General features: G+C 42.0%; 1 protein-coding gene across 1 annotated transcript in view; it reads right to left on the reverse strand.

Moving 5' to 3' along the window:
- The window catches only part of SLC17A8 (solute carrier family 17 member 8), a 29,569-nt gene that overhangs the window by 14,418 nt on the left and 1,589 nt on the right, over positions 1-13,562 (reverse strand). The window contains exons 2-4 of the mRNA XM_066634492.1: positions 8,183-8,435; positions 5,274-5,392; positions 1,095-1,209 (exon numbers count right to left, since the gene is read on the reverse strand). Coding sequence (XP_066490589.1) covers positions 1,095-1,209; positions 5,274-5,392; positions 8,183-8,435 — 487 coding nt within the window. The remainder of the gene's footprint in view (positions 1-1,094; positions 1,210-5,273; positions 5,393-8,182; positions 8,436-13,562) is intronic.

The raw sequence follows: 13,562 nt of genomic DNA on the forward strand, positions 1-13,562 counted from the left end.
CCACCTTATGCATCTTGTGGAACATCTAGCTTAGCCCTAAAAAACACCATAGCCTCTTAGCCTCTTCCATGTCAAGAACTATTGTGTGGTCTACAGCACAATCATATGCATTTCAACTCTGATGTACTTTCCACTGTGCTCAAGAGGGCTTACTCCCAGGAACGTCTGCATAGGATTGCAGCCCTAGTTACAAATTAGCTAAAATCTAAGCAACTTTTACATAGACCACCCGTAGTACTCAGATGGTACGCACAGGACCTCAAAGTTGCTCAAAGTTGTGATGCAGTCCCTATCTAGGCTGCAACCGAGCATTCTGCTTGGGTTCTGCTCGGGTGTCCTCCTCATTCGGAGGACAGGGATGCTCTAGGCCAGGGATGTCAAACATAAGGCTGGCCCTCAGGCTCTTAGCTGCTGAGCAGTACTGAGGTGTTACTGCTGAAAGGGCAGCCCGCGCAATAATTGGGCTTTCCCATATCTTGAATTATGATCAAGATTGGTGTATTTTCTCTTCTGTCATTTGCAGTTAATGAAAACCAAGTGCTGATTTCTGGCCATCAGCTGCTTAATGGTGTCACTTTCTGGTTAATGATGTCACTTCCGGCCCTCAGCAGGCATCCTGAATGCTAACTTTGGCCCTCTGAATGAAACGAGTTTGACACCCCTGCTCTAGGCAGTCTTGTTGTCTGCATGGTGTCCCAGAAGGCCAAGTGACAGGATGTCCCAGCATAAGCTTCCAGGACAGAACTGCCCAGAGCTTCCCTGTCTCCTGTTCGAGGGGGACTTCACGCAGCAGCCAGGCAAAACCAAAAGGTCCACTCACTGGTGGACGGATCTGTACAAACGCTGCATCTGCCCACCCCACCCCCCAGCCAGGGTTTGTATGGCTCTGACTTAGAGCAAAATCCAGTTTCAATTTTGGCTCCTTGAGATCCTGCATTTTAAGGAACAGGCACAGTTTTCACAGAAAGAATGAAAATTTCCCATTCTGGATTTATGTGCAAATTTGCACAATAAACTGAAATGAACAGCTGTGTGTACTGCCCCTATTCAAATAGTTAAAAGTTCTGTTCCATTCAAATCTGTGGGATGCCTACCTCCACGAGTCCTTGCAAAATTCTTACAAACATGACACAGCCATAATGTACTCTGGCAGCTGCAGGAATGACCATGTTCAGCGTAGAAGTTAGGAAAATGGCTGCTCCAAATACCCTGTAGAGAGTAAACAACACAAAAAGGTCCATTTTATTATTGGAGAATACCATTGAAAATTGAGTAGAGTCAGAGTTGGGCCCATAGCTTGGGAAATCTAAATAGGTGTCTAGAATATCAGGCCTGTAGAACAGGGATGGACTCACGTCAATCTGTGTGGCTCTTCAGTAAAGACTCATTTCATCTATTTTAAGTGATCCTGAATGTGCATTCTTACTTAAGAATATTAGAAATAGTCTTTTGGAGCAGATCAAGGTCCACTGAGGCCAGCATTCTTTGCAAGAATCCCAGGAACCAGCTGATGTCCATCGGAAACTGCCTGGTGGGACCATCAGTGGGACCACAATCCACCTTCCGTCACCTCCTCCTTTAGCACCTATATGTCCCTCAACCTGACAACACATTGCCATCTCCAGTGGTTTCCCAAAGTTGCAGTTTAGTTTAACAGACTACCTTTCATCAGGAAATGTGGAAGGCACAGGCCCAATTGAGAGAGAAGATTGATCAAATGGGCAAAGCTGACAGCCACTAAATGTGGCAGCCATTGGCCATAACATCTGAAAAGCCTGTGTACAAACAGCCAAAGTCATTCCTGAAACAGAAGGAAAAGAACTTGCAATCAATCATTTTGGGATTGATCTGGATCTAAGTGAAGACTTTGCCCATAACATTCACATTTGATCTCTAACAAGCTTTTGTGTTTGATCTGTAACAACACTGTGCTATAATATCAATGATCTATTGCTATTAGTTGTAAAGATAATCTTTCCTGGACTGGATGTTCTCAAAATATAACCCTGGATAAATAATAAATAAATGATAAATAATTCTCAGATTGATCCATAGTCTGGGGGGGAGGGGTTTTTTAATTTTCCTGTGACTCATATTGGATAGGCATATGTGAATGGATCAGCACATTCACATGGGAAGTTTCAAAACTATGGCATTTCTTTTTGCAGCCTGAACATATTGACCTATTCACAAGATAGAATAAGCATAAATATCTACTGCAAAAACATAAAGTAGATAAAATCCTTGGAAAACGACAGAAAAATCGAGCACAGACTATAGTGAAGCAGTGAAGTGAGCTAAGTTTGCAGACGACACCAAACTTTTCCAAGTGGTGAAGACCAGAAGTGATTGTGAGGAGCTCCAGAAGGATCTCTCCAGACTGGCAGAATGGGCAGCAAAATGGCAGATGCGCTTCAATGTCAGTAAGTGTAAAGTCATGCACATTGGGGCAAAAAATCAAAACTTTAGATATAGGCTGATGGGTTCTGAGCTGTCTGTGACAGATCAGGAGAGAGATCTTGGGGTGGTGGTGGACAGGTCGATGAAAGTGTCGACCCAATGTGCGGCGGCAGTGAAGAAGGCCAATTCTATGCTTGGAATCATTAGGAAGGGTATTGAGAACAAAACGGCTAGTATTATAATGCCGTTGTACAAATCGATGGTAAGGCCACACCTGGAGTATTGTGTCCAGTTCTGGTCTTGCATCTCAAAAAAGACATAGTGGAAATGGAAAAGGTGCAAAAGAGAGCAACTAAGCTGATTACGGGGCTGGGGCACCTTCCTTATGAGGAAAGGCTACGGCGTTTGGGCCTCTTCAGCCTAGAAAAGAGACGCCTGAGGTGGGACATGATTGAGACATACAAAATTATGCAGGGGATGGACAGAGTGGATAGGGAGATGCTCTTTACACTCTCACATAATACCAGAACCAGGGGACATCCACTAAAATTGAGTGTTGGGCGGGTTAGGACAGACAAAAGAAAATATTTCTTTACTCAGCGTGTGGTCGGTCTGTGGAACTCCTTGCCACAGGATGTGGTGCTGGCGTCTAGCCTAGACGCCTTTAAAAGGGGATTGGACAAGTTTCTGGAGGAAAAATCCATTACGGGGTACAAGCCATGATGTGTATGCGCAACCTCCTGATTTTAGAAATGGGTTATGTCAGAATGCCAGATGCAAGGGAGGGCACCAGGATGAGGTCTCTTGTTATCTGGTGTGCTCCCTGGGGCATTTGGTGGGCCGCTGTGAGATACAGGAAGCTGGACTAGATGGGCCTATGGCCTGATCCAGTGGGGCTGTTCTTATGTTCTTATTAGTGCTTCAGTAGCAAGCCATCCTGATTTTCTATTCATTTTCAAGAGCAATTCTGTTCTAAAGGTAGTTGGAAAATATTGTCCTAATGTTCTTTATTTACAAAAACAGATAAGATAGTAATCACTCATAAATGGAACAGGTTTCAGCATCCATGTTCTTCTCAACAATTAATCAGTGGATGGGGAGCTTTCAGCATGACAAAATCAGGTTTATTTTGTTAAGACTTGTGAAAGAAGGTAGCTGATTCTCTGTTTTTAAAAAATGATCAGTACTAGGTTTTGAAATGATAAATACAAACAAAATATTGATCCTGCAGTTATTTTTGGTTGGACTTTATTTGGCCCCAACTTCCTAATGGAGCACAGGTATTCCCTGCTTTCCAATGGTTCGTTTTTCATTGATCCGCTCTTTCAACACATTTCAATTCTTTCAATGCCTGCTTCATTCTTTCAACCTTTCTCTGCTGTTCTAAAGGCTAAAATTGTCCTCCCCCATGTTGATTTGCATATGATATGGTGATTCAAACTGTTTTGGTAACACACAAACTGTGTGTGTGTGTGTGTGTGTGTGTGTGAGAGAGAGAGAGAGAGAGAGAGAGAGAGAGAACACACACCAGTGATATCTCTGGGTCTATTCCCAATCCAGAAGGCAGTAAAGAATCCATTTGCAGAAATCTTTGTGTGACAGCAGGAATTTGCAAGATAAAAAAGGCATTTGCAATCTGTTAGCTAAAGAAGCATTGGAAGCAATATTTGTAAACTAAAAAAGACTGGGTTCCGCTTTTCATCCACTTTGGCTTTTCACCACAGCTCCGATTGCTAACCTGTCAAATGAGCGGGGAACGTCTGTACATGCACGGAGCATCGTTGTGTGCTTTCAGAAGAACACAAGTACACGTTTCAGACAGTCTTCACATTATGTCTGACACTGCAATGACTTCCATGTAGGAATCTAGTCAAGTGTGATGCTAAAAATAGTTCACTTTTAATGTGTTCGCATGATGATTTTTTCCCCTCATTACCATTCACAATTGTGGGAAGCTGTCAACATGAAATCAGGCCTTAAATTATGTATGTCTCTGTCAGTGGTACCCTGTTCCTGAAACACAATATTGGCACATGTGTCATTACCGCCATCCTTTTATTACCAGCTTCTTTTTAATTGGTTAAATCTTTTGCAACAACCCTCAAAAGAAGGAGAAATGAGATTTCAGCGCAAAGCCAGGTTATTCTCAATGTCATGAGTTGTGCTTTGAGAAAAACTTGTATGTAAAGTAGCCACCGCAGCAGGATGGTGATTTTGTACCAGCTATTTCTGGGACAGTCCTACACAAAACATCTAAGTCTGGGAGTTAAGAAGCTTTAGAGAGCACATTTGAAGGGAAGCACCTGTGCCTATCTTCCCACCACCACTCCAGCTCCTTCTTCTACTCCCTGGATTCCAAAAGGAAGAGGGGATCAGAGTGCAAAAGAGGAGACAGGAGAGTGGTGGGCTAGAGCATCTCACTGCATTAGCCCACCATGTTCCTTTCCTCCACACTTCTGCACTGTTCCCTTCTTCCTCCTGCATCCAAGGAACGGGAGGAGAAACTGCAGAGGAAACCACTAGCAGACCACCAGGTAAGGTGGGTCAGCATTTGGCACACTGCCTTGGGCACCAGGAGGCCTTGGGTCAGCTATGCAGTTATCCTTCTTAGATATAGAATAGCGTATCTTCCTACACCTCACCTTACTACATGATTATTGCTTATTACATAAAGTTATTAAAGGAAGTAGTAACTAGAATTATATACTGTACATCACTGTCTATAAATGCCCCGCAAAGATATCATCATTGTTAGATTCATGCAACAGGCACATGTTGTTAGAATGACTCTAGAGTTCTTGAAATACAACACCTAATTTTGATAAATATTGTATTAGATAATGTATAAAATTTACGATGACGTATTTTCTTACCTGTTAGCTGCTAGTTTATTTGAAATGAAGCCTCCTGGAATCTGTGTTACAATGTAACCCCAGAAAAATGAGCCATGAATAAGTCCAACTGTCTCTGGATCCCAATTGAATTGTGCTTTCTACAAACAAAACAAAGTGTGTAAAGTGGTAACGTGTGTAACTGGCACCTCAATATTTGCAAATATATTCTGTTGCATTATTGTCTGAATGCCGGTTGGTCCTAAAGTCCTGATCATAACAAGTACTACAAAACCAAATGTTATGAAAGTAACTCTCCCTGATGTGTCTTTGGAACACTTCATCAGTCAGCCGAGATGCAGCTAAGGTGATATCAAATATTCTTCATTAAGATTTACCATGTAAATTCCTTTCTGGAGCTTATTAGCTCAATTTATTTTTAAATATTTATAAAGGGTATTTTAAAAATTCTAAAATTTATGAAAAGTTTTTAACCCACCTCTTGAATTCAAGGTGCCATAAAAAAGCTTAGGTTACAAACTGAACACACACTAAGGTCAACAATAAAAATCACAGCAAACTAAAAGTGGAGACAGCATAGCAACAAAGCAAAATTAAGCAAAATTAAAGCAAAATTAAAAAGCTTTGTACAAAATGCCAATATAACGCTAAAAGTCTTGCAAAAAGGATAGGGTCTTCAAGGGCTGTTTGAAAATAGAAAGGGTGGCATTTGTGGAATCTATCTAGGTAGCAGTTTTTCTCAAACTGTGGGTCATGACCCACTAGGTGGGTTGTGATCCAAATTCAGGTGAGTCCCCATTCATTTCAATATTTTATTTTTAATATATTAGACTTGATGCTACCATGGTATGTGACTGCATTTGGGGAAATGTCACAGACCTGTACTTTTAACAAGCTACTATGTATATTCTTTTAACAATGATAGTCAATGGGAGTGTGGATAGGATTGCAGCCTAGGATTGTTAAAAATTTTCCTGCTTGATGAAGTCACTTCCAGTCATGACATCACTTCCAGTGGGTCCTGGCAGATTCTCATTCTAAAAAGTGAGTCCCAGTGCTAAAAGTTTGAGAACCACTGCTCTAGGGAGGAAATTCCATAGGGCACCACTGCCAAGTAAGCTCCGCCCCTTGTACCTGCCAATCAAATTGGAAATAGCAGGGCTTGAAATACTGATGTAAAAGTTCCATTGACCACTGTTCACACCCTTAAAGCACACATGGCACAAGTTGCATTGGATGGGCTGCCTTCTGATTATGGGAGGGACATCATTTGAAATATTCACAGAGCACAGTCCATCTAGTGTAGACGGGAGAGAAAAGCACAGCTTGGGGGCTACGCTGAAAGTTTTTCCTGTAGCTAATCACCCAACTGAACAGGCAGTCTGGTTTCAGTCTGCAAAGTTGCTTACTCATTCTACAGTTCCGGCTACATACACGTTGACTTTTCTCTCACCCGTGCCACAGTTATCTAGAACTGAAGTTCTTGTATTTACACTCTTACATACAGTGCATGATTACTCACAAGTAAATCCCATTTCGTTCAGTGAGACATATTCCCAGGTAAGTCTGCATAGGACTGTATATTCAGCTCTTGTATGAATAAGAATTGCTAAACCATGTTAACTTGACAACTGCCCCTTTTCTAGCTTATTCTTTCAGTACATTTTCCTAAGGCATTGTCAGCAACCAAAGCGCAATGCGTGGAGCAGCTGTTGGTCAGCAGCCGAGCACATACTGTGAATGCCACAAGCTCCAGGTCCTTTCCCCACCATCTCTAGCTAAAAGAATCTTGGCTAGCGGGGCTCTGAAAGTCCTCTCTCTGCCTAAGCTGCCTTGAGACCAGACAGACAGAACTGGGCTAAACTGACAGTAAAATAGCTTCATGTGTTCAGAACTGCCAAATTCCTGTCACTCGAGTTAGTGTTCTTAGGGACCCAACTTCAATACAGCCTTAACAGTTTCTACTCCGGTAGCAGACTAGCTTGAATTAGCAGAACACCAACTTCAAAATAAACACATTTTATTTATGAAAATGTGCATAGCCTGCACTTTCTGCCAACAGAACCTCCCGAGGTAACAGAAGTCAATAAAAACAGTGCAGCACACAGTGAAATAATATGGAAGACACAATACAGCAAATTGCACTGATTCAGGAAGGAAAGCAACAACTCATAAACATCTAATTTGAAGGCACAACAGAGCAATGCTATTTTTACCCAGGCCAATGAAGGGGCCAGCTGGGCCTTCTGGAAGCAAAGCCTTGGCAACACATCTTCAGCACATCAGTGGAGAAGCCCCTTATACTCACCCACCATTCCTCTGCCAGTGGGGAGATACAGAGCAAGGTCTCTGCCAAATACCTGAGTGGGCTGGCAGGGTCATGTGGGAAAAGGCAGCCCTTTCAGCGTCCTGGTTCCAAGCCATTTAGGATTCAGATTTTATTGGGCACTTGGAATCAGGAAGAGAAACAAAATGGAGTCAATGAAGCTGGTGCAGCAATGGAGTCACGTGATGCATTTTGCAGTAGCTGAAGTCTCCAAGTGCATTTGAAATGCAATTCCTTGTAAAATAAAGTGCACTGGAATATTCCAACCTGGATGTGATTCTAGGGAGCATGTGACCATGGCCAGCTCTGCTTTCGTCAGAAAGGGGTGCAGCAGGCATACGACTGGCATCATTTTACCTACGATAAGGCTTATATCTATTGAGAAAAATTTCAAGGTTTATGTACTGCCATCAAAAGAGATGCATTTTCCACATCCAATCTATTTTATAGACTTATGTAGTCTTGGCCAAATCAGGACATTCCTCTCTATCAAACAACATTATACACTTCTACACATGAAGCTGCCTTATAACATTGGTCCAGTTAACTCACTAGCTAGCCACAGTCCTTCCCACTGGTATAGCAAATGTTGAAGTTAACTTACCTCCACTTCTGGTTTCCCATTGATGTAGATGGTATTATTGTTAACCATTTCCACAATGGCAACACCAAGATTGCATCTAATTCCAAAGGAAATGCAAAAGCCCAGGCCACTCATGATAGCTATGATATAGCGTTTGGGGAGTCCACAGCAGTGGCAGTCAAATAAGGGAGGTTTGTGAGCAGACACCTGTACAGGCCTTCCTTCTTCATTTAGTTCAATATTGTCATCTTCTAGGTTGGTTCCATCAATTTTTCTTAAGATATGCAGAAGACAAAGAGGACAGAAAAAGAACGTTCATAAGAGAAATTTCCATACTCTATGTCATGTAGCTACCATGATTACTTTGTCATTTTAAGGGGGCCTCCAAGACTACAGGAAAATAATGGAGCAGCTAGAGATTGGCTTGTCAAATTCCTCAGACAAATTATCATAGAATCAAGCTAGAAAGGGCCTCAACTGTTCCTTTGTCCATCCATCTAGATGGACAAAGGGCGGGATATAAATAAAGTTTATTATTATTATTTTTTATTATTATCTACACCAGAGGTGGACTGTCTTCAGTACTGCATGGCCAATTTCTTTAAACCCTAGACATGAGCATTTCTCAAAAGTGTGCTCCTAGGAGCCATGGAGCTTCCTGAGACCCTTTCAGGGGCTCCTCAAGCACACCATAAATGGCCACTATCTGCTCAGTACTGTGCCATTCCAAGCACGTGCTGGTGCTCCCTGAGACTCCACACTTGCATCAGCTGGGCTGCCCAAGACTCCATTTAGGTATGTAAAGGACTCCAGAGACCAAACAGTTTGAGAACCACTGCCCTAAAACAATCAAGGCACAATTAGTGGATAAGGGATCCTGAGTATGCACTCTTGCTTAAGAGATGTGAGGCAATGGATTAGATCTTTGTGAGAATTCCAGCAACTATTATGAACCAGCAGCAAAGGCCAATTTGCCTTTTGCCCTTGCATGCTTTATATTTCAGACATTAAAAACCTCAACAGAAGCTTATGCAGAGTGAACACAGATGACAGCTAGGACTTGGGGTGGCCAAACCATGAGGTTCCCTGATGTGACTTCCATCAGGGCAGGGGGGCAAGAGGATTTGGGATAGCCTCACCCAAGTCTTCCACTGCCTGCCTCCAGGCTGCCACAGATGCAAGACACATTAATCCTGCTTCCTTCCAAGCACGAAGTAGATCTGCCTCCTTACTATGCTCCTTTTGTGGTTTTCACAAATGCAAAAGTGCAACATTTCCCATTTTATTTACTGCATGCACATAGGACTGCATGCACAAAGGACCTCATTTCTTCATGATGCCCTTTAAAAAAAACTGGAAGTGCTGCACTTCTGCATTTTCAAAAACCACAGAAGGAACAAGGTAAAGGGCTTCCCCCCACCAGCACACCATGGAAGAGACAGCCACGTAGGGCAACATCTGAGGTAGCAAGACTCCTAACTAGAACTTACTCTTCACAAATTAAATATAAGATGATAAACTTGTACCTGGACTATGTTTCTTCAAACTGCAAGTGAGGACTTGTGATCTACATAGACCTGGCTAACCTACAAGACCAGTGGAGTCAGTTGCTTATGGAGATTGTGAAATTTCTCCACTGGATGTTTTCAAGAACAAATTCTGGATGTATCTTTTTATTTTAGATATGTAACATGTTTCAGGACAAAGGGTTGGACTAGACTTCCAACATTGTGACTGTATGAGCCAAAATCCAAACGATTACTTTCAAACCCAGGTCTGTACTAGCCACCAAACCTTGAGTTACAACACTTTCAGAGAGATGGTTTTAAAATAACATGAGATACTCTACTGAGAAGGACATTAGCTCAGTAGAACAGCATCTACAGAAGGTTCCAGGCTCAATCTCCAGTATCCTCTGATAGGGTACAGAAAAATTCCTATCAGCAACCCTGGTAAGCTACTGAAGTTCATGTTCTCAATACTGAGCTAAATAGTTTGACCTGGTATATGGAAATTTCCTGTTTTTCTCTTCTGATTACAACATTACACAGGCATAGAGACATCTATTGTAAATTCACATGGCACCATAATTCAGGTGAAAAAGTTTGTCTAGCAGAGCAATACCTTAACATCTGTCACAAGCCAGAGTGCTCTTGGCAATACCTGGCTAGTCCTAATTAGGTTCTACCCAGTTTATCTGTTCAAACACCTTCTTCTTGTTGTCTCACATAATTGCTTCATCTTAATTAATTCTGTGAGCAACAGCAGTCAAGGGAAGTTTGTGAGGAGAAGAACCATCCATAAGATTTAGGTTGCCAGCTGGGTTTACCCTTGAGCCATCTGAAACTCTCAGGAAATATTAACTCACTATTCTGTCTACCACTTTCTCTTCACTCCTTTCAGGTAGCTACTCTGTCCATAAGAATTATTTGCTCACTGTAGTGGACCTTTCCTTCATTACTCAACTTCAGAACTAGAAGTGCAGTGGAGATGTCATCACAACTGCATTTGTGAGACAAGTACTTTTAAATCAGCATGGCCAAGAGAAAATCCATAGGGCTCAAGACCTAGTTTCTAATGCACCATTGCACAACATGAGAACATGGTGGATAGAAAAGGTTTTCACATCCAGTAGTCTCCTATGTTATTACATTCATTAGCCGTGTGTTTAGTAAGCCTCAGTAGCAAATTGCCAGTCAGTTCCTACAAATGGTTAACCACCTGGAATACTTGGGAGAGAAGTTTTCAATTCTTGTTGAAATTTAATTTTTTTTTTAAGTCAAACTTTTAAAGAGCATAGAATATCAGTTGCTGATTTTACTTATTTATGATGTAGAAATAAAATTCCAGAGTGAGCTTGTGAAACTAAACTCCTCTTTCTCCTAAGTGAATGGCTGAGGGGTCACCAGAGTCCTACAATTCTAATGTCCCTCTCACTAGGATATACTACTGTACTACTACATTATTTACATGACACCATCAGGGTTGGTGCTATCACTAGGCGAACTAGTCTACTCAGGTCTGACCTGCAGACTACTGCAGACCTCAGAGGTGCATAGTACTGACCTTTGAAGGGCATGGTTTTATATAAAGTTTTTTTAACCTCTGTAAAAATGCAACTGACTTTTTTGTTTTAAGATACATGCCAAAACAGTGCTATGGAATACAATTTTAAATTCTTATGAAAATGTCTATTTCAGTTAGCCCTGCCTAGGGTGTAAAATAACCTGGCCCAGGGCAGCATCAATGCGCAGAATGGGTGAGAATGCAGTTCCTGCCTCAAGGAACTTAAAATCTATTATCTGTTTCACCCAGAAAATTATTCCTGTGCCCAGTATCTAAGCCTGACCCTAATACCTAAGACAGTTCGCAACCCTATCTAAAACCAACAGCATACTCTCATTTCAATGCAGGACATTCACATTCAAATGTAGTGAAGATGAGGTGTTTATAAGAACTTCATTTCTTATTAGTATTTCCAGACTCCCTGCAGGCAGTGGGGTGGGCAATTGTCCTAAGCCCTCATACATGGAAAGAGACAAACCAAGATTGATAAACAGAACACCAAAAAATCACAGTGATGAATGATGGTGCAAAAAAGAAGGTTCAAATGAATATTCAGCTTTCAGGGCCTTAAACAGAGCCCAAGTATGTTTTAAAATAAATTTAAAGTATGAAATACACAGTCCTCAGCCAATATTCAGCAAGTCTCACGACTACTGAATTCAAAGTAAACACTATATCAGTGTAATCACTAGGGGGTGCAGGGAATGTGGACCCCACCAGGTGACACCCTCCAGGGATCGACAACACTGTTGGCCAAAGTTTTGGAAACTTTTGGAAAATGTGTGTTTATGAATATTATCATGTCATATATCATTGTAAAGGTAATTTCACACAGAATCAAATGGAACAAACTGTGTTGAATTATCTGCATTCTATCAAACGTTATGACTAATTAACCAGAAAAAGAAAACGCAACTGCCTTATGTAAAAGCGGATTTTCTAAACTCAAAACTGACCAATGAAACTGATTTGTTCTGAGAGCCAATGAGGTGTTATTGTGACACATCAGGGAACTGATAAAGTTAGTATGAGTTAGCTCTCATTTCCGTGTATCAGAGCTAACACTAGAATACTTATTCAGTTGTGTGAGTGTCATCAAGTTGGTCACTGGTTTTTGGTTGATTACTGATTTGTTGGGTAATCTGTACTGTTATATATTAAAATAACAGGCAACCCAATCCTGAGCTGCCTGGTGCTGAAAATGGCTGCCACCGCATTCTCCACACTCCAGGCAGCCACACTTCCTTCTCAGGAGAAGGGGACTTTTGTCCCCTTCCCCTGGGTAAAGCAAGTAGCCCGGCAATGGGGCTATTTGATTCTATGTTAACCCAAAGGTCGGCGTAGAATCAAGAGCCTCCATGTCAGGCAGCTAGCCTGACATGGAAGCTCTGTTTTCAGTGGAGCAAAGCTCCCTCTCCTGACATGCCTCCTCCCCACCCTCCCAATGCCTCCCCCTACCCTAGAACGCCTCCTCCCCACTTTCCCCACCTACCTCTCCACTGCTCAGCGGTCCACACAACCATGAAGTGCTGGGCTAGCACCAGTGGAGCACCGGTGCTAGGGCCTGCAAATGTGCATTATGGCACGTTTGTGACAGTGTGTGCCAGTGGTGAGCTGGCACACAAAGCTTATGATTGGGTCCTAAATTAACTGGGCTTATACCAACCCTAGTGATGCCAGTGCATTTAGGCTGTGCATATGATACTGTAATTTATTCTGTATGGTCTGATATGGGAGGTGATCCAACATGGGGATGCCACAATGACCTCTCCTACTGGTGACACAAACCCTAGGGATGCCTCTGTACTATAGTCGTTCATTTTGTGAATAATGTGAATCTTTTTTTTGTTTCTAGATGGGTACCTAGAGCAGCACTTCATGGGGTTAGTACTTCTATAGCAGGAGAAACTTTTCTAGTATGCATTTGATGTCTGCGCTTTGATACTATTGGAAGCATTACTATAGGCAGAGAGAGAGAGAGAGAGGATCTTAGTACGGTGTCTAGCACAGTTGTGTAAAGGTCAATAAGCAACAGCAATTCATTGGGATCCAAGGAGAATGAAGAAGATTAATTGTATTAGCACATAGAAAATGGAAGAGACTTCAGTAAATAGAGAACTTCCTAGCTTGCCTGGAAATTGAGAAAATCACCCCATAAGATGAGGCCACCAAGGCAAAGAATGATCCGGTACAAGGCGGAGGAGGGTGGGTGGAAGAGTTCATAGTTGATTATTGGTTAATCATTCATGGATGGCCATCATTCATATATCACAGTAAACATCAAGCTCACTGTAAGTGTTGACATTAACCAGTCAATTTGATAAGTTGGGGGGGG

This window comes from Tiliqua scincoides, chromosome 7 (genome assembly GCF_035046505.1).
Source record: "Tiliqua scincoides isolate rTilSci1 chromosome 7, rTilSci1.hap2, whole genome shotgun sequence".
Classification (NCBI taxonomy): domain Eukaryota; kingdom Metazoa; phylum Chordata; class Lepidosauria; order Squamata; family Scincidae; genus Tiliqua; species Tiliqua scincoides.